We start from the raw sequence: 22,311 nt of genomic DNA on the forward strand, positions 1-22,311 counted from the left end.
CCATACCAAGGTGTTTGCTAACCAGATGCTCCGCAGGGCAAAGCTGTATACGACTGCAGAGGTTGAAACCCTTAACAGTTGGGGCAAGTAAGGACACAACATTTAAGCTTGATACAGTTCTGAATTTGGATTGTGATTAAATAGTTGACACAACATAGGTTTCTGACACAGAATGAATGTGGTCTAAGAACTTAAACTTAAAAATTTTAAATTGGACATTTACCTTTTATGGTCCAATATCAAAAATCTAAATACATGGTTAGATTCAGCATATCATAAAACTCCAAGAATTCAATTTTTGATGATATCAAATATTGTTCAATTTTAGACCCTTTAGACCTCAATGTGGACCAATTTGATAACCGGGCCCAAATATTAAAAATATAAATACATGGTTAGATTTAGCATATTGAGGAACCCCAAGAATTCATTTTTTGTTAAAATCAAACTAAGTTTAATTTTGGACCCTTTGGACCTTAATGTAGACCAATTTGAAAACAGGACCAAAATTAAGAATCTAAATACACGGTTAGATTTGGCATATCAAAGAACCCCAATAATTCATTTTTTTATGAAATCAAATAAAGTTAAACTTTGGACCCTTTTGGCCCCTAATTCCTAAACTGTTGGAACTAAAACTCCCAAATTGAATCCCAACTCTCTTTTTGTGGTCATAAACCTTGTGTTAAAACTTCATAAGATTTTTATTCCCTTATTTTGAAGTTATTGTGCAAAAACCAAGTAAATGCTTGTTTGGGTCCTAATTTCTAAACTGTTTGGACCAAAACTCCCAAAATTAATCCCAACCTTCCTTTTGTGGTCATAAACCACATGTTAAAATTTCATAGATTTCTAGTAACTAATACTTAATTAATTGGGCACAATCCAAGAAAAGTGTTTATTTGGGACCTTTTTGGCCCCTTATTCCTAAACTTAGGTCTGAGACCACAATCATTTCGTAGTGCATTTCTTTTTAGAACATAAATGAAAATAAAAAAAATCCCACCTGCGCTTTCTCAAAGAAACTTTTACAGTGTGTTGTACTACTTTTGGGACAAATTATATCAAAATTATAGAAAACTTCATCGGCTCTAAACTCAAAATATGGACAATATTATGTTTAGGGCGTCTTGAAATCTTTTGACAACTTCCGAAGTGCTGATTTTAAACCTTTTTCAGCTGAACCAAATCACTACTTTCCTTTAAAATTCTGGACCAACATTTTTTTACAGTGTAATTTCACCCCCTATTTGCAATTTGAGGCATTAAACATGGAGAAATAAATTTGGAAGGGGTATAAAAATTAATGGCAAGTAACCCACTGTCAACGCTACGGACTATATTTGTGAACAATGAAAATCAAGGGACGATAATTGTGGTTTTGGACCAACTGTCGGGACCAAAACTCCCAAATTCAATCCTAACCTTCCTTTAGTGGTCATAAACCTTATGTTAAATTTCATAGATTTCTGTTGACTTATACTAAAGTAATTGAGCGAAAACCAAGAAAAATGCTTATTTGGGCACTTTTTGGCCCCTCATCCTAAACTATTGGAACCAAAACTCCCAAAATCAATCCCAACCTTTCTTTTATGGTCAAACCTTGTGTTTGAATTTCATAGATTTCTATTAACTTTTACTAAAATTATAGTGCGAAAACAAAATGTTTTCAGAAGACAACGACGACACCAACATCATACCAATATAAGACCATTGCGGTTGTATAAAAATTGATATCCAACAAATAATAATGAAACCACAGTCAATTGTTATCCAATAAAAATTGATGAATCCAATAAAATTTGATGAAGCCACAGTAAATTGGTATCCATCAATTAATAATGAAATCACACATGTGGATTTAAAATACTTAATGGTGAAGAAAAGATTTAAAAACAAGATACCGGTACATGTATTTCTAGAAAGTAATAACAAGAAAGATTAGTAATGAATTTTTTATTCCACTATCTGCTGAAATAATGATGCTTTAAATGGACATATTCCCAGATATCCAAACATGATTTACATTTCACAAGCAATTATCCCTTTCATTATGATAAATTAATGCCCCCAAAATAAATAAATGATTGAAAAATATATGAATACAAATAATCAATAAAAAGACATTAAACAATAAGCATTTTGTAGTTCCATTTTACTATATTAAGCTATGTGGGCTGATCTATTTCCATATCCTCACTAATCTAAGTGGAGATAACTCTATATTTTTCTGATTTTTACATTTCAAGAGGAGATAACTCATTTTAACACAAATTTACAAATATTTATCAAAAAGAAGATACTGTTATCCAGATAAATCTATTCAGCAACTTGCTGAGTTAAAAACAGTTTCCCTTTTAGGTTAAAAAGTTTGAAAACTTGAAGTTAAGAGAAGTAAATGAAGAAAATAACATATCAATATTTTCCTATCCCATTGAAAAAATTAGCATTACTAAGATTGATTCACTAATTAATAATCAACATAAATTCAAAGTATGGTATCTTCCCAGTTGTCTTAGTTGTAGAGTTTGTAATTGTGAAAATAACAATGGTTTGTCTTGAAATAAAAAAACAAAAAAACAAAAATGTTTGGTTCTAATTCTTCTTTCAAATTTTACAAAAAAAAAAATCAGATCATTTACCAAACTTTCATAAGAAAAAAACTTAAATCTTTTATAGACATATTTTGTATGCAATTAATTCTTTAAATTCATACAACCAGCCAAAATAAATATTTGTTTACAGATCATTTTATTTTAAAATTCTTCCTTTTTTTATGTAAGAAAATTTATAGTTAGATTGAAGGACAAAAAACGGTAACAAAGATTCCTCTTTTCGTATGTTTATGACAACCTGTAGTTTTATGACTGTAAGATTATTAGTTGAAAACTCGATATAGAACATGTATTCAGATAAAATAACAAAGACATGCTTTGATGAAAGAAATATTTAACTACCCAAATAATGGATGACCTTATGATAGTTTCCATAGGTGCCAAAATTAAACATGAAATTGACATAAAGTTCTTAAATTATAAACAACAAAATAAAAACAATACTTTCTTGGAATAAAACCCAGACTAAATACCCTTTTAAAGGAAATCTTCATTTCATGGTTGAACAAATAAAATCCTACTACAATGTACATGTCAACGCCTTTCATTCTAACATTTAACAGAATTACATATTTCAATATACTTTTACAAGAGAAATAGATAAACATATACAAATTTTACCCTCTTATATACTTGATATACAAATGCAGTGCATTGTGACAATGAAAAAACATTTACACATAATTTTGATCGTCTGAGGAGCCATTGGCAAAATATTTTAATTTAAACTAGAATCATTAATAAAGCCGAAATACACAATTCATGTATTCCTAAAGATCTTATATTCTTTCATACAAAAAAAGCATGCATTAAGAATGACCGTTACACACAAATTTAAATTAAAATGAACAAATGTTTTAGAGCTTACAAAAGTTAAGTAAATTCTGTCAAGAAAAATTCATCTCCAAGTTTCTAAGGTTGATCTGTTGTCATGACTCAGGATTCTGTTGAAAGTTCACAGAATATCCTCCAGTCTTTGGATCTTGTTGCATTTTAAAATTGTTTGTAGAAAGACCAAATGGTTTCAAAACCATATTGCCTAAGTCTTTTAATTTACCTGCAAATAAATTACACCATTGAACAATTTATTATTATTTGCATTCCCTTTTTATGATAGATGAACAGTGTGTAACTGAAGAAACCTTCCCTCAATTTCTACATAAGAAAATGCCTGTACCAAGTCAGGACAGTTGTTATACATTAGTTTGATGTGTTTGAACTACAAATGTATTGATTTTGGGACTTTCCTTTTTGAATTTTCCTCGGAGTTCAGCATTTTTTGTGTTTTTACTTTTCATTGCTTATCAGGTTTGATTGCTCTTCCTCCTGTCTTTTTTCACTAGTTTTCTTTTCTTCTTCCTTTTTTGTTTTTGCAATCTTGAATTGAAATATTGTCTAAATATTTTCATTAAGTACAACTTTTCAATTTAATTTCTTTTAGTAAAATGTAAAAGGTAAACATAAGTAAATATAAAAAAGAAGATGTGGTATGATTGCCAATTTGACAACTCTCCACAAGAGACCAAAATGACACAGAAATTAACCACTATAGGTCTCTGCATGGCCTTCAACAATGAGCAAAGCTGCATAGTCAGCTATAAAAGGCCTCAAAATGACAAATGTAAAACAGTTCAAAAGAGAAAACTAATTTATATAACACTTGTTTCACATTTATAATATGATGGAGGGAAGCATGAAACAAATAAAATTCTAAATTTCATCATCATTAGCATCAAGAGGTCTTTTTTTTTCGATTAAACAATTTTTAAAACAATTCAAATTCAACTATCTCATTGATAATTATAATCAAATCCTTTTGGATAACTAGAAGTACATTTTTCATCTTGCTGATCAAGCTTTTAGTGTGTTCTACATTGTTCTTTGAAAAAACAAACAAACAAGAATGTGTCCATAGTACATAGATGCCTCATCTGCACTATCATTTTCTATGTTAAGTGGATTGTGATATTGGGATAAAAACTCTCAAATTTGGCATTGAAATTAGAAAGATTATATCATAGAGAACATGTGTTCTAAGTTTAAAGTTGATTAGACTTCAAATTCAACAAAAACTACCTCAACCAAAAAGATTTAACCAAGTAAAATTTAAGCTGAAGCAGGACAAAAGAACGGACACACATGCCAGAAAACATAATACCCATAAATGGGTCATCAAACTAATTTGAAGCACTTCTATTGTATATATTTCTATTTATAATTACCCATCATTTCCTCCTTCATTTTTTCATTCTTTTCTTTTATTTGATCAGGAAGTCTCTAGAGAAGAAAGAAATGTGTTATTTGTATTGATTGATACCTACATTATGATCAAATTGTGTACATTTATAAACAGTTGGATATTTTTTCAGCTCATGTCTATAGAAAAAAAAACAAAAAAACAGTTTTTCTAAAAGTCATCTATAAGCTCAAATAAAAATGTTTTCAGGCGAAGTTTTGTTTCATGTCAAAATGAACGTAGGATAGTTTTCTTTCAAAACTTTTTAACATACATGTATTGTATGTGATTCCTAAGTACAACTATTAGAAATAAAATCTATCTAGCATACAGATGGTATGAATGAATGTAAATAAGTTTCTTCATTGACAAGGGTGGAAAGGGGAGGAGAACTGCATGCTGGAAGGATAACAAATTAGTTTGCCATTTTTTTTTAGTATCTAAAATTTAAAAAAAACTATTGGTCTCTTGTGGATATTTGTCTCATTGGCAATCATACCACATCTTCTTTTTGATATATACCAACCATACAAGCTGCTCTAGCAATGTAATGACTAGGATCAAGTTCTATCATTCTTTGATAATCAGCTAGAGCCTCCTCTAATTTCTCCACCTTTTCATACAATTCTGCTCTTCTAAGTACAGCTTTGAGATAATGTGGGTGTAAGTCTATAGCTTTACTACAGTCTTTTATAGCTTCGTAATTTTTTTCCTAAGATAAAAAGAAGCAGGTGAAATGGTTTACAATAAAATTATGTTTTCAATTTCTGCATAAATATACAATGAATATTGAAAATGTTGAACAAAATGGCAGTTCACTTTGATTTTATATTGCTGCATAAAATCAAAAGTACATTAGTATGATTAATAATGGTCAACATTAAAATATCAAATGTATTATTTCTATGTAAGCAGGTTTGGTGCTCTGAGCATGATATAATGTACATTAAGTATTATTTTACTGCATAACCAAGGTTCTTACTAAGGATTTTTCCAACTAAGTTTAAAGTTATATATACTATTTGTATATTGAACTCTAAATTCTTTTTGATTGTTTGTGTCATTGGGTTTCTATCTCATTCACATACCTCAAATCACCCTTTTCATGTATAAATATTGTAAAACATACCATATGGATAATGCTTTGGTATAACATGGGCAATGTTTTCATACAATGTCAAACAAAAGATACATGTATATAAATGTAGTGATATGGCTTCTTACTGAATCTGGTGATGTGCATCTAATTGTATTTCAAAACATTTAAGGAACATCTTAATTGTTAAGGAAGTGGACTTTCCCAAACTCTTACCATATGAAGTTTACAAGCAGCTCGGTTTGAATACATAATTGACCTTTCTTTGAAGTATGAGTATGGACAGGTATGTAAAGCTCTACTATAATATTTGATTGCCTCTTTATAGAATCCATCTTTAAAAACTTTATTCCCCTCATCTTTATATTTCTGAGCTTCTGCCTTCTTTAGCTGCAAAACCCACAAAAATATATGTAATACACGTAATAAGGTTAATTGGATATAAAGAATTAAATGCTTCTTTCTGTAGTTTGACAACCTTGTAACTCTACAAAAAAGAAGTAATCTTTTTCATAAACATATCAAATACTAAACAAATAAATAACAAGTAGAATCAATGTTCACATTCTTTTGTTTTAAATATTGATGCTCATTCATGTCATTGTACAATTGCTATTGATATGGATGTTGAATTAGACAGTGATGTTGAGTTTAAGAGCCTCCTTTTAAAACTCCACATGATTACTGTGATGCAAATCAAAACAATGGAATCCCTGTGAAATGGCCATGTAATTTATATATATTATCATAAAAAAATACTAATTCAATATCAATGTTTCTAAAATGATTTATTCTTGATATATATAAAAATGTATATTGTAATACATACACTGCTTTTCTTTAGTATTGATATAAACAAGTGCAATTTTTCTTACAACTTCAGTAATTAGTACAAATCAATAAAGTCAGTATAACCATGATAACAGTTATAACTGATATAAAAAATCGACTTTTACTAATATATGCAATAGAGTTTATTATCATATACTTAGGACTAAATAACATATAATTTTTACTGTATGATAATAGCATTAAATTTAAGTAAATTCCATATTTTTCGAATTGGTGGTTAGCGGGCTGATATGAAAAGTTTATCACATGCTTCGATTGTTATCACATGCCTTTCCGTAACGTTATCACATGGCATTCCGGTGATACTCAGCATATTCCGGAAAATACACCTCAATGCTACGTTTTCGGTGAAAAACATTACAAATTAGTGTACAAAACAATTATTTGGATACTGAGAAGTATATTGTGTAAAATAATTATAAAAAATAAAAAATAAAAAAACAAACAAATTATTATTAATAAATAATTGCATTTTTTAAAAGTTTCAATTTAGAAAAAGTTCACCTTTCCAAACGGTATTCAGTAAGTAAGTATATTGTTGATTTTTTTTTGTTCTCGATTCGTCCATATTAAAAATGCTTTTTCTCCTCTGTTGATGCATATGATACGGAAAGATTTCATATCAAATGTACTAAATATGGGGCCCAACGTCCGTGGACTTTTCACTCTTTGAACCACTATTTGAGAAACCACATAAAAGGATCAATATATGAATCTGTTATTTTTCTCAATTGTTGAAGCATATGATAAAAAGATCATAACATGTCATTTTTCATATCCCATGTATTATCAAGCCCTCGGTCAATATCAGCTCTCGAGCCATGCGGCTCTTGGGCTGATATTGAACCTAGGGCTGATAATACCTGCAATATGAAAAATCCCATGTAATAATCTGATATTATTTTACATGAACAAGTACAAATAAATTACTTCTATTTCATATATTTTTCACCACATGAATTTACAGGTTTAAGGAGCATGATGAGTGTTGTTGTAAATATTATCTGACATCTTACATTTTTTTCTTCTTCTGTCAATTTTTCTTCTTCCAACTTAAGTTTCTCTTCTTCTATTTCAATTTCTCCTTCATCAGCAGATTCATACTCCTCCTCTGATGAAGAATCCTCACTATCAGTATTATCATTTACTTTATCTTCATTAACTTTTTCTTCTGTATGTACTTCATCTGCTGTCAATGTATCTGACACAACACCTTTACTAATTTCTTCTGTCATCTCATTATTGTCTTGTGGTGCATTGTTATCAGATTTTTGTTTAGTTACATTAACCGTTTCATTATCACAGTTTGAATTATCATTCTGTTTACTGCAATTAGTATTTTGATCCATTGTTACAGCTCTATTTAATTTCCAGGGTAGTTTTAACAGTCATCAACTTCAATTTTCTTTAGACATGTAAATTCTCCATTACCGTTATTATCTTATTCCTGAAAATAAACTTCACATTTTCATTAATGATATGTATGACGAGTGTGAATCAGGCAATAAGTCATCATGGGTTTATAATGTTAAATGTATGTTACTTAGCCTAGGTTTTGGACATGTGTGGTATGCACAGAATGTTGTATGCAAAGAAGCATTCATTATTTTATTCAAACAAAGGCTTATTGACCATTTTATTCAAGAAAGAAATATGTTTTTCGATTCATCATCAAAATGTACTATCTATAAACACCTTGTGGATAATGTTCAATTGCAGTTTTACTTGACAAAAAATTTAAGTCCACAATGTATTAGATTTTTAACTAAGTATAGAATGTGTTTACACAAATTAAATATTGAATATGGTAGATTCATTAAAAAAGCAAGAAATGAAAGATTATGTATCTTATGTAACCAGGGTGACATCGAGGATGAGTTTCATTTTATTTTAAAATGTCCAAAATATGACATTATTAGAAAAATGTATATAAAAAGGTATTATTATACAAATGCATCTGTTTACAAATTAGTTCAACTATTGTCAACAAAGAATGTATCAGAGTTATCTAATTTAGGAAAATATCTGAAATACGCCACAGATATAAAATTTTCATGACATTCTTCTGAACGAATTATACTATGTAGTCTTGCCTCCGATTGTATTTAAAATGTTCTGTTATGATATACATGTACATATTTATGATATACCTATAAGCTGTATTGCTTTTGGTTTGAAATAAACTATTAACAGTCATCAACTTCAATTTTCTTTAGACATGTAAATTCTCCATTACAGTTATTATCTTATTCCTGAAAATAAACTTCACATTTTCATTAATCATGTTATAATACTTTTACTCTTTTTTTTTCTAAATTTCTCTTTGTATTATTTGACCTTCAATATGAAGTGAGAATAAAACAGTAAGTAAGTTAGTAAGTTAGTAATTACTTTATTTAAGGAAGGTGAATCAATTCCCTTCCGCTAATCTACCTTGAGGACCTCACTTAAAGAACAAACAGTACAAATATTACAAAGCTTAAAATTTTGATCATATTATGTAGGTGTAATATTCATGCTTACTATAAACTGTCTGTAGAACAAGAGAAAATAAATTCATATATATATATATATATATATATATGTTCCGGACCATATGAGTATTTGGACCATACGTGTATGGTCATGACCATATGTATATACTCATATGGTCCGACCGTACGCATATGGTCCGACCGTACGCATATGGTCCGACCATATATATGAGTATATACTCATTTGGTTCTTAAGGGGCCACACCATATGAGTATTTGGACCATGTAGGTTTTTTTAATATGCATTAGAAAACTTTACAAAAAACCAATGATGACTACATGAAAAATGTATTATTTACAATTTTAAGGTCTATATAAACATTAAATATTAATGCCAAAGTTAGTTTTCATCGTTAATTGTATTTTTGTATGTACATGATGTACAAAAATGTATGCGTAGAGTGACATTTAAGTTCCACACAGTACCAAAGCTTTTCTTGTGTCCTGGTGGTTCTGATGTGTCTACGGTGTTTTAAGAAGCTCCAGATCTCCAATATCGTACTTGTTAATCAAACAAAGTTTCAAAAATCAGCATTTTTCCATTCATTCCTAATAACAGATCATTATAGACCATAGGTATAAAATGTGTTTCCTATAGTTTTGACTAGTCATTCTAGTGATGAAATTTACTGTGTGAAACTGCTTATTCTATTTAGTTAATCTTGTTATAATTAATCTAATTCTATACTAGATCTATAATAAAATGGAAGTGTTTTTTTTTTAGTGACGTGACAACTAGAAGGGTTATATGAAGAGTTTTAAGTATTAAAAGTAAACTTGTTAACTACCTCGACCATATGAGTATTTACCCACATGGTCATGACCATACACAAATACTCATATGGTCCAGAATATATACATAAAATACAAAATCATTATAATATTTGAGTGAGTTGTTATAAATCATTTTACAGTCAATAAATCTACACATTTTTATTTAAAAGTGTCAAGGTTTTCACAACATTTTATTTCATTTGGTAGTTTATTCCAAAATATTGATGAGCTATATATGCAAACGATTTCTTTATTGAATTTGTGTTCGGTCATACAACAGCTTAATTATTATTTGCAGATGACCTTAGATTTCTACTATGTAAGTAAACAATTGGACAACAGAGTTCCTTTAAGTAATCAGGTGCTTTATTGTATAGAAATTTTATGAACAAGAATAAGTTTATGATATGAAATTCTAGATTTGAAATTCAACCATTTTTTTAGCTCTTTAAATAAATTTATACTAGGTGTTAGTTTAGGTGCATCAAGTATAATCCTTGCAGCTCTTTTCTGCATTTAAAGATTTTTTTTATATCCATCTTCATAACAAATTCCCCATATACATGTATCATGTACAAATGAATTACTCCATCATGATCACCTTATTGCAGATACAAACACTGGATGCAGCCTGCTAATTTGGTATCAAAGGCTTTTCTCAATTTTCTAAGTTGAACAGTTAGTGATTCATTGCCCTGCTTCAAACTATGGCTGAAAATTTTGTGCTTAAGTTTCATACAAGATGAAGAAAACTTAAGCATAAAAATGTAAAATTGGTAGGACTTAAAGGTGGATAGACAGAAAGTGTAACAAGGGTTACATTTATTGCACCTACATGTATTGAAACTCATTAAAAATCTCTTATTCTACAACTTAAATGTAGATCATTTTTATATACCAATCAGGGATATCCATGGATGAAAAATGAATGATGGAGGAACTTTCACCATCACAAACCATGTCTACGCCGTACAGTGTAGCGCGATCGAAAGTATTTCATACCTCCACATTAGGATTGGTGAACATGCTATTCATTGCTTATTTAAATTATGTTAGAAGTATAAATATTTTAAATAATTGTTGTTGGTAAACATTCAAAGGCCAGGCCTTCTTGGTCCCCCCTTTAGTCGAGAATGACAAAAAGCTGTCATGAAGGTCCCCATATAGTATTCTTGCTATTTTGGGTGATTGTTATATATGGGGGTTTAATTTTCAAGTACAATGTCAAATTCAGAAGTCATGAACCCATTACTGGTATGGCTGATTGAAGCAACAACAAAACGATTCGTACGGGTTGTGTTAACGGTGAAAGAGATTTGTAAAGCAAACTTTAACAAATGAAAATTTAAAGGTTTTTAATGACTTTATCGTGCAAATTGATGCTATGCAACATGCATATTTCGAGTCTGAAGAGAAACCAGAAAAGTGGATGTATCAATTTGATTGTAAGCTACGAAATGAATGTGGAATTACGATACGATATTTCTTTACAGGAAATATTAAGTTTTAACTTTTTTTACTTTTAAAGTAATTCTATATTTAGATATTATCGTTTCAATGCAGTAGTACTCGAGTTATTTGCAATGAAATAATAATTACTGTTTTACGTCTTATTTTGTACTTCTTAGAGGGGGATGCTGATTGCGTAAGTCAAAATAAAAGCATGTGTTCGACTTGTAAAACTGTTTTCTTTGAAACTGGGTTAATATTTTATGTATTTCATCTAAATTGGCATAAGTGTTTGCGGAAACTTAGTTGAATAATTCAACAAATAAATCGTCTATCTTCAGGTATTCTCCTGTCAGGTTTGATGATCTAGCTGTACAAGCTCAGGTACAAGTGATTAGCGATCTTAATCAGAATATATCCCTCAGGCAATAGAACTGTATTGGATTATAAAATAAACAAAGCCTGAGGGTTATGCAGTTACATGCATTTGATTAAAATTGCTACAAAAAAAGGCGATGGGCTATAAAAACGATGACAATTTTGAAAGATGGCAGAATACAATTTAATGATGGCACGGGTCATTTGACAATGGCGCAAGACATTTGAACGATGGGGGACGCCATTGTAAAACAGGCCATGGAGATCCCTGTTCAATTATATGGGAACGAAGTCCCCTATTACAGTAGAAAATTCAATAAAAAAAAAAAAAAATTAAAAAAAATTGGGAAAATTTCACAAATTTTTCATTACAAGTACAAAATGTACTAACATGACTAATGATCTCAAAATCGTTCAATTTTTTTTTTGTCGCGTTTTTTTATTTCCGGATCTGCACAGAACACATAACTCTACTTCCTTCTTCCGGTCTTGTTGTCGTGAGACTTTGATTAGTCTAGTAAAATATAGGAACTCAAGGAACACAAATTATACCAATATTTCATTTTTAATCATTCTTTGTCTTTGGTATGAATAAACGTTACCAATCCGTGGCTTTCCCACTGTTACCTGATGCATTGCGTTTCTTTGTTTACATTGAACATGACGTCATAACTTAAATAACGTCACAAGTAAAATCCCTAACAACAGAACCAAAATCAAAAACGTTACGGTATTTCCGTTTCTTTTTTTTAACAAATATTTAAGTTACCAAAAAATTAATTTAAACAAACTTTGTCCCCATTCACAGGTAATGCCTGTCTCATATTAAGTCCTAAATAGCTGCATTGTAACAAGGATTGGTATAGTAAGTAGTCTTACTATACAAATCCTTGATTGTTCTTGTATCCAGGTGTAATGATAAGTCGTTATACTAAGGCTATTTTTTTCTTATTTTTTCTGTAGACTTAGCTTTCATTTTTTATAAGCATGCATTGTCAAGCTTGGTAACTCAAAATTATTTGTCAGTAACTAAATGTACGATGCTCTTCCATATACTGAACCTTCTGACCTTGTTTGTTTACATTAAAATTTCAATGGCGTCAAAATCATGTGATGTCAGTTCGTTATACCCAATCAAATTGCTTCACTGTCAATTAGGGGATTTTTCAGTCTACGGCAATTACGTGATTTCTTTGTGGGATATTGCTTCAAAATAGTTTGCAATATTTTTGGGTTTTATTCAACAGGATATATCATTTTTTGCCATCCTCTTTGACATCAATGGAATTTTGTATGAATATTGACCTACAGTCATCATGGTTAGAATATTGATCTTTTTATTATGAATGAAAAGAAAATCCTATGAAAAATAAATGTAAATTGTTTTTTATTAATCTACTCTACATTCCTGTACAAAATTATGGCATGGACATCGTTTGTTCACATATTTTTCCTTTCATTTTGGTTGGGCTTTTTTCGTGGGAAAATCGCGTAAGACGTAAGGAGCATGTCATTTTAAAATTCCTAAAAATACGATTTGCTTGACCTGTATTGACTGCCACAAGATTGATGACGCTGAATGGAATGTACACAAAGCAATGGAGGCCGGCAGTGGGATTTTGTGAAGTTCTTCAGACATTCGGAAGTCGGGATTGAAACAGGCATTAGAAAATTGGCATTTTTTAGCAATAATTGAGAACAACAGTGAAAAACAACAGTAAAAACTTACCTTTTGAATTGTTTTTTTATTCAAAAGAACAGAACAAACGTATTCTGTACTGTTTTTTCTACGCCGGAAGCAGAGTTTCCCCGTTTGTTAAGTTCAAACACAAATACCTAACGAACTGACAAGATGAACGATCTTAGACTACTGTAGGATAGCTACAGCCTACAGTCTTCTCTCAGTTTTATTTGAATATTTTGCACATTACCATTTATCTGTTTAATTGTACTAATTATTTTTAATCATTTTAAATCAATAGTTTCGACTATGTGACTTGCAATATAAGTCTTAGGACTGTCCCTGAAATAGCATACATGTACCTGCAAATTATTGTACTTTCTTTTTCTCAATTTGTCGGTGTTAGATTTGAGCTTTAAAATAGATGTACACATTAGGTTTATCAAACGTTTGAATGATTTGACGCACGATATTCTAAATTTAAATCAAACACGGGAAAGAAACATAGAAGAGTTCTTGATCGTTCATACTGAATTTCTTTTGAAAGAAAAAAAACTGAGAAATAGTTTTATTGAATGATTCAGTGTTCATTTCAGAATTAAACAGTTTGATGAGGGGTATAACAGTTGATTTATTCAAAACAAGGAAGACAAAACGATCCGGAACTTTAAACCGGAAGTGTACTGCCATCTAGCGTCTGGAACAAAAGCGAAACGAAATACAAACGTAGCCGCATGGAATAGAAAACAAACGCTCAAATTTTTAAATAAGGATCAACAGGAGGCAATATGGCTGATGCAGCGGCCAGATCGCTTCAATATGAGTACAAGGCTGTAAGTTAATTTGATAAATGACCCAGACAATTATGTCTTATGTCTGTTAAACTCTACCGACTGATAGCATTTTATTTAGAAAATTAACAGCGATTAATATATATGTGGTTTAATGAAGACTGTTATCTTAGCTATCTATTTGGATTATTAGATTAACACTGGTAAGAGACCTTTAGGCCTAAAATGTTCTGACCTTACAGTTTTCACACTGAACCACAGGCACAGAAGCCCAGGCTTGTAAAACGATTGGGCTTGTAAAAACTCACAAGGTTGAGGTCCGTTTTCGCCCTGGGTCTGTTTGCCCTGAGTTTGTTCTCATAGAGTCTGTTCGCCCTGATAAGAAATATTAATATCCAGTGCATTGAAGATGAATTAACTTATTCAGATATTTCTATGGTATATATATTTTGAAATTTATGGAAAGATGGAAATATTTAAAAGGTTATGGCTTGTTTAGGATTGTTTATTGACTTTTTGTTCAATGACAAAATAATTCGGATCACTGATTATTGCGGTCTCACCAATTAGAAAAAAGAAGCTTGAACTTAATAAAAACAATGATGTACAAACTGTACTCTCGTAGACTGACTTATACTGCATACATTCGTGATTGACTGAATACAATCATTTTGTTAACAAATATCAATAATTTTAAAAAATATTGTATTCCAGTATTCTACTTTGCAAATTAAAGGGAAAAATGATCAATTGATCATGTTGATTGGGGCAATATAAATATTCTGTCAATTTTTCAACAAACTTTAACATATTTTGTTCAAATGCTTATAAAATTATGCGACTACATTACAATAAGAAAAAAATAAAAATCAGGGCGAATGGACCTGGACGAACAGGCGTCAGGGCAAACGGACCAAGATTCCACTTACAACAGCTTACAGGCCAATAGAATCCAACTAAAAATTGACTTCTGGGCCTTTAAATCTAAAAGTTCATCATGATGACTGCCTTATTGATCAATAAGAAATCAGGGTACACTTTTGGTCAATTTCTATTTTTGTCAAAACAATATCAGTCCCTCATAAAGTCATAATTTTAAGGGATACCCTTCATTTTTTTTAGGGGGGGGGTCTCAACCTGTATAATATTTGCCAACTAACATACAACTAACATAATGAATATAAACATTTTTGTTTTGTTGAGTCTTCAACTTTTGTTGCAAAAACAAGACATAGCGTTCCTACATTCTGTGGGTGGCAGCTTCAACAAATATTTTCTCTGTGGTTATAGAAAATAGTTTTTTAAGGTTTATGATAAGGAATTAAAAAATATGAGCGTGTTTACACCCCAAAATCTACTACGAAACAGAGTACTGACAAACTGATATATCTAGATAAGTTGTAAAGCTTTGCAGGAACTAGATATATAAAAGAGAATGTTATTTGTAGCCTAAGCTTCAGAAAATCTAAATATTACCTGGATTTTGTTGTTCACTTTTTTCCAGTCTGCAGAAGATAGCAAAATGAACAAACTCATGAGATTCATTTGATACACTCCACTCAGTTACACAGTTAAAATCACCTATTGTTTACAGATGTTTATTGCCCATTTATTGTCCATTTGAACAATATTACAACTTACAACATATATTATGTGAGGGGAGATTCTCAAACCTCTCTCCCAATGTAGTTTATTTTGGCACCATCTGCAGGAATGAAAAAAAAATTAATAGCAAAATCCAGAAAAGTTTATAATTTTTTTAAACAAAAAATGCATTCAAAATTGAATTATCTAGTTCCTGCCATCCCTTAAAACTTTTGCAGGTGCATATATTGGTCTATACTTAGAGTAAAATTTGTGGTGTACATTTGTAAATTATATGGCCATATTAGTCCTGATTGAAGGTGATAAACCTTAAATTTCAATAACTTTTTTAAACCATCCTGGATTTTCTAAATTTTCTAGCAAACTAGGACAAATGGTTGTTTATGATCATAAGATAGCATCCAGAAGTAAATTTTATAAAAATAAAAAACTTTTTCTCAATAGTTTACTTATGAAAGGTCTTAGTTTTTCTAAGTTTTACCCTTGTCTGTCTACATCCCCAAGTTGGTTTCCATTCTCTGACTTTAGTTCGCTTCAACCGAATTTCATGAATTTTATACACAATGCTGATTACCACACATCACAGATCAAATTCAAATTTTGGTATGTCACTTTTTGTCTTCTTGAGCTTTCTTTTCAAATGGAAATTTTTTGTTTTTGTTTCCATTCTCTAACTTAAGTTTGCTGTAACCAAATGTTATGAAACTTACAATGTATACACAATGCTTATAACCTTCAAACTCAGACCGTTTGAATTTTGGTGGCATAACTTTTGCTATTCTAGGGTTATGCCCCTTTACAAATGGAAAAAGAGCTGAATTTTTGTTTCTGTTGTCTATCTTTAATTTTTTTAAACTAAATGTTATGAAACTTACACAATGCTTATTACCATCAACTCAGATCAAGTACAAATTTGGGTAGAGTCACTTTTACAGTTCTTAAGTTATGTTCCTTTATAACATTTAATGCAAGCAGGGGCATCATTGTGTCCATCCATTCCGAAATTTATTGTAGAATGTTTTTCATTCAGGGTAAAACATGTTACATACTCTCTAATTTAAAAAATTAAATTAATAATTGTAGTGAAACTTGTGTGCTTTTCAGAACTCCAATCTTGTATTGCAAGCAGATAGATCACTGATTGACAGGAGAGCTCGTGATGAATCTACAGGAGAAGTTGTTTCTCTTACTGGAAAGTTACTTGGCACAAGAATGGGTGATAAGGCACAGAGGACCAGACCACCACAGATGGAAGAAAGAAAAGTCAAGTATGTACATATAAATCTCTTGACTAGAGAACCACTTATCACAGTACAAAACTGACAAACACCAGCTAAGGTGTATTGGTTTAAGGTTCTCCTATTTATTAGGATTTGTGCTCAACAGTACATGAAGTGAAATATGCATGTTATGAGTAGTAAAACTCATATTCGTGATTTTTGTCGAGCCTTCGACTTTAGTCGAAAAAGCGAGACTAAGCGATCCTACATTCCGTCGTCGGCGGCGTCAACAAATATTCACTCTGTGGTTAAAGTTTTTATACGACCGCAAATTTTGAAAAAATTTTCGTCGTATATTGCTATCACGTTGGCGTCGTCGTCGTCGTCCGAATACTTTTAGTTTTCGCACTCTAACTTTAGTAAAAGTGAATAGAAATCAATGAAATTTTAACACAAGGTTTATGACCATAAAAGGAAGACTGGTATTGATTTTGGGAGTTTTGGTCCCGACATTTTAGGAATTAGGGGCCAAAAAGGGCCCAAATAAGCATTTTCTTGGTTTTCGCACTATAACTTTAGTGTAAGTTAATAGAAATCAATGAAATTTTGACACAAGGTTTATGACCACAAAAGAAAGGTTGGGATTGATTTTGGGAGTTTTGGTTTGAACAGTTTAGGAATTAGGGGCCAAAAAAGGGCCCAAATAAGCATTATTCTTGGTTTTCGCACAATAACTTTAGTTAAAGTAAATAGAAATCAATGAAATTTAAACACAATGTTTATGACCACAAAAGGAAGGTTGGTATTGATTTTGGGAGTTTCGGTCCCAACAGTTTAGGAATTAGGGGCCATAAAGGGACCCAAATAAGCATTTTTCTTGGTTTTGGCACCATAGCGTTAGTATAAGTAAATAGAAATCTATGAAATTTAAACACAAGGTTTATGACTAAAAAAGGAAGGTTGGTATTGATTTTGGGAGTTTTGGTCCCAACAGTTAAGGAAAAAGGGGCCCAAAGGGTCCAAAATTAAACTTTATTTGATTTCATCAAAATTGAATAATTGGGGTTCTTTAATATGCCGAATCTAACTGTGTATGTAGATTCTTAATTTTTGATCCCGTTTTCAAATTGGTCTACATTAAAGGTCCAAAGGGTCCAAAATTAAACTTAGTTTGATTTTAACAAAAATTGAAACCTTGGGGTTCTTTGATATGCTGAATCTAAAAATGTACTTAGATTTTTGATTATTGGCCCAGTTTTCAAGTTGGCCCAAATCCAGGTCCAAAATTAAACATTGTTTGATTTCATCAAAAAATGAATAACTGGGGTTCTTTGATATGCCAAATCTAACTGTGTATGTAGATTCTTAATATTTGGTCCAGTTTTAAAATTGGTCTAAATTAAAGTGCAAAGGGTCCAAAATTAAACTAAGTTTGATTTTAACAAAAATTATATTCTTGGGCCTCTTTGATATGCTGAATCTAAACATGTACTTAGATTTTTGATTATGGGCCCAATTTTCAAGTTGGTCTAAATCAGGATCTAAAATTATTATATTAAGTATTGTGCAATAGCAAGTCTTTTCACAGTATTGTGCAATGGCAGAAATATCTAATTTCACAATATTGTGAAATAGCAAATTTTTTGATAATTAAGAGTTATCTTTCTTTGTCCAGTATAATAGGCAAGAAATATCTGCAAGAATTTTTTTTAATTGGAGTTATCTTTCTTTGTCCAGAATCAACTTAAATCTTTGTTATATACAATGTATATTCACTTTTTACTACCAACTGATAAATTTAAATAATCTTTACCATTCAGTGATAACAAGCAGTTTTTTTTACATCTTAATATTTTATGATGTATTTAAATGAGTAGTAATTGTTGCAAACTCCATTAGAATATTTTAATTGAAATTAGTTTTGGAATAAGGGAAAGGGGGATGAGATTAAAAAATTGGGTTCAATTTTTCTTATTTGAAATTTCATAAATAAAAAGAAAATTTCTTCAAACATTTTTTTGAGAGGATTAATATTCAACAGCATAGTGAATTGCTCTAAGAGAAAACAAAAATTTTAAGTTCATTTGAATACATTCATTCTGTGTCAGAAACCTATGCTGTGTCAACTATTTAATCAGAATCCAAATTTAGAGCGGAATCCAGCTTGAATGTTGTGTCCATACTTGCCCCAACTGTTCAGGGTTCAACCTCTGCGGTCGTATAAAGCTACGCCCTGCGGAGCATCTGGTTGAAATTTTAATAACTTTCTTAAACTATACTGGATTTCTACTAAACTTGGACAGAAGCTTGTTTATGATCATAAGATAGTATCCAGAAATAAATTTTGTAAAAATAAAATTCCATATTTTACTTATAAATGGACTTAGTTTTTCTGTGGGGAAACATTACATTCACCCTGTGGTTAAAGTTTTTAGAATTTTAATAACTTTCTTAAACTATCCTGGGTTTGTACCAAACTTGGACAGAAGCTTGTTTATGATCATAAGATAGTATCCAGAAGAAAATTTTGTAAAAAAATAAATCCATTTTTTCCATATTTTACTTTTAAATGGACTTAGTTTTTCTGTGGGGAAACATTACATTCACCCTGTGGTTAAAGTTTTTAGAATTTTAATAACTTTCTTAAACTATCCTGGGTTTGTACCAAACTTGGACAGAAGCTTGTTTATGATCATCAGATAGTATCCAGAAGAAAATTTTGTAAAAAAATAAATCCATTTTTTCCGTATTCAACTTTTAAATTGACTTAGATTTTCTTCCAGTTAACCATACATACATGTACAGTCTGCAGTTGTTTTTAAAACATTTTAAGATTCATAAACTATCCTGGATTTAAACCAACCTTGGACAAAAGATTCTTACAATCGGAAGATTGTATCAAGAGGAATATTTTTGGGGTTTTTTTCCTCATTTTTGTTGAGCCTGCAATTTACAGCAAAAGTAGGCGAGACACTGGGTTCCGCGGAACCCTTACAAATTTTTAGCTTAAAAAAACTTATGCAAATGATCTCTATAACAATTCACTAAACAATACTGTTAAACCTGTTTAAAAACTCATCAAAGATAATGAATTAAAATATGGTATGAAATTTGAATACACAAGGGTGCTCAAATTATTACAGATAGGCAAAATCAAATGCCAAGTTGAAAAGCCTTAAAAACAACAAAAAATGTTAAAAAAGTTGTGCCAAATATGGCTTAAGTGTAATATATGCTTGGTGGTAAAAACACCTCAGTATTTCTGACTTTGTAATTTGTGTGACTTGTCTACCATGTAGATTATGAGGGGGGGGGGGGAACAGAAAACGAAGAAGGCAAGTGACCTAAACATCTAAAAATTGTGAAATTTTAATATTAAAGTAAAGTGTGTATCCTATTAAAATTTCTTCACAAAATTTTAAGATTTAAGAAATGTAATGGTAGATGTAAAGTTGTTATGTATCATAGCCATCTAATTAAAAGAAAAGAAAATATAGTGTGAAGATATAGGACTAAATATTTTGTTGTATTTTCCAGACGTAGGAAAAGAGATGAAGCACAGCATGACATGCTTAAAATGAAAGGAACAACATTGTTGTCTGAGGGTATTGATGAAATGGTAGGGATACAGTATCGACCAAAGACACAGGATACAAGACAAACTTATGAAGTTATCCTTAGCTTTATACAGGCTGCAATTGGAGATCAGGTAGGTCATTCAAAATACTCTACAAAAGTTTTAAGTAACCAATAATCTTGACAGTTTTTGGAAGAAGAATTTTCTACATTTATTTTGCACTTAGACCAATGTTAGGCTAGATTACTACACCTGAAAAGAAATCCAAATAATACAATGAGTTCAAAAGTGTTTTCTGATGTCAAAACTAATGAAAAACTAGTTCTTGTTTTGGATAAAATAGAGAAACAACTGGATTTCATTGAAAAAATAACAATCTTTTCTTAATTGAATCCCTGTGTCAAATATTATTGGTTGTCCAACATTTATCGTATAACCACTAAAAGACACTAGTGTTTGAATTCTTATAAATATATTTGTATATTTCAGCCAAGAGATGTCCTATGTGGAGCTGCTGATGAAGTCTTGGTTGTACTGAAGAATGACAGAATGAAAGATAAAGAAAAGAAAAAAGATGTAGAATCATTGTTAGGTGAAATTGCTGACGAAAGGTTTGCTCTCTTAGTAAATCTTGGCAAGAAAATTTCTGATTGGGGACAAGAAGAGAAGATGCAGACAGGTAATATTTACAACCGATTGCATTGAGTTTGTAGGTAAAGGTAAAATATTTGGTAAACTTGCTATCTAGGTAAACCGTGAAGTCATTAGGTAAGGTATACTACTCTCCTTTTTCCTACTAGCCTTGTCCTACAAACAGATAGATTGGTTATCTGTCAGACTAGTCTACTCTTAAACATGTTAAAGGAGGGTAATTTACAGTTCAGCTAGCAAGCAAGCTAACCAAAGATATTACCATTACCTACACACTCAATGCAGTCTGGTGGAACTGTAAAGCATGTTTCATTGTCATAAAACAATTTCTCATACAGACTAACTGTAAACCCTTTACTCCATAATGATACCTGTGTGGTACATCAGTTGGAATGCTTTGACTAGGAAATGTCTGCATCAGACTCCAAACAAATTTGTATCCAATATTAAATCCAACTTTAATTTATCTGATGAAATATTTGTTTTTCGCAATGCATTTATACTTTAAAGCCATATTTTCAGCCTTTTATTGAAAAATCTTTATGCAAATCGTGTGTGCAATAAAAAAAACATGGAGGAAAGTAGACCTCATAATTATATTTTCATAAATTAGATGTCTAAATATGTTATGGCAGCTACTGAAATAACACAAAACAGAATGAAACTAGTTTTAAAAACATGAACCAGTACGTTGCATACATATCACAATTCTATTTTTTTTTTTAAAGAATTCATCAACGAAGACCTGAATCATATATATTGATCAAGTAATAAAGTAATCTTTGGGGTCTATTTGATGTGATGTACATAATTGCATCAAGAACTCTTCTAAATTAACTTATGTTTTGATAT

General features: G+C 30.7%; 2 protein-coding genes across 5 annotated transcripts in view; one reads left to right on the forward strand and one right to left on the reverse strand.

Annotated features, from left to right (window-relative positions):
- Positions 1 to 1,940: 1,940 nt before the first annotated feature.
- LOC134714682 (tetratricopeptide repeat protein 1-like) lies at positions 1,941 to 14,068 on the reverse strand. 4 transcript variants are annotated; one of them, XM_063576152.1, is made up of 7 exons: positions 13,978 to 14,055; positions 8,950 to 9,051; positions 7,816 to 8,246; positions 6,164 to 6,337; positions 5,378 to 5,563; positions 4,838 to 4,892; positions 1,941 to 3,672 (listed from the first exon to the last, which is right to left on the reverse strand). In XM_063576152.1, the coding sequence occupies exons 3-7, from the start codon at positions 8,146 to 8,148 to the stop codon at positions 3,545 to 3,547; spliced, it is 876 nt and encodes a 291-aa protein (XP_063432222.1). In that variant the 5' UTR covers positions 8,149 to 8,246; positions 8,950 to 9,051; positions 13,978 to 14,055; the 3' UTR covers positions 1,941 to 3,544. The 4 variants fall into 4 exon arrangements, with proteins under 4 accessions (XP_063432222.1, XP_063432224.1, XP_063432221.1 ...); XM_063576154.1 differs by having other exon boundaries at positions 7,816 to 8,257; positions 13,978 to 14,051; XM_063576151.1 differs by lacking the exon at positions 8,950 to 9,051 and having other exon boundaries at positions 13,978 to 14,068.
- Positions 14,069 to 14,243: 175 nt separating this feature from the next.
- The window catches only part of LOC134714683 (U5 small nuclear ribonucleoprotein 200 kDa helicase-like), a 41,679-nt gene continuing 33,611 nt past the window's right edge, over positions 14,244 to 22,311 (forward strand). Inside the window, exons 1-4 of the mRNA XM_063576156.1 lie at positions 14,244 to 14,448; positions 17,116 to 17,279; positions 20,769 to 20,940; positions 21,298 to 21,487. Coding sequence (XP_063432226.1) covers positions 14,404 to 14,448; positions 17,116 to 17,279; positions 20,769 to 20,940; positions 21,298 to 21,487 — 571 coding nt within the window. The 5' untranslated portion in view covers positions 14,244 to 14,403. The remainder of the gene's footprint in view (positions 14,449 to 17,115; positions 17,280 to 20,768; positions 20,941 to 21,297; positions 21,488 to 22,311) is intronic.

This window comes from Mytilus trossulus, chromosome 4 (assembly GCF_036588685.1).
Source record: "Mytilus trossulus isolate FHL-02 chromosome 4, PNRI_Mtr1.1.1.hap1, whole genome shotgun sequence".
NCBI lineage: Eukaryota > Metazoa > Mollusca > Bivalvia > Mytilida > Mytilidae > Mytilus > Mytilus trossulus.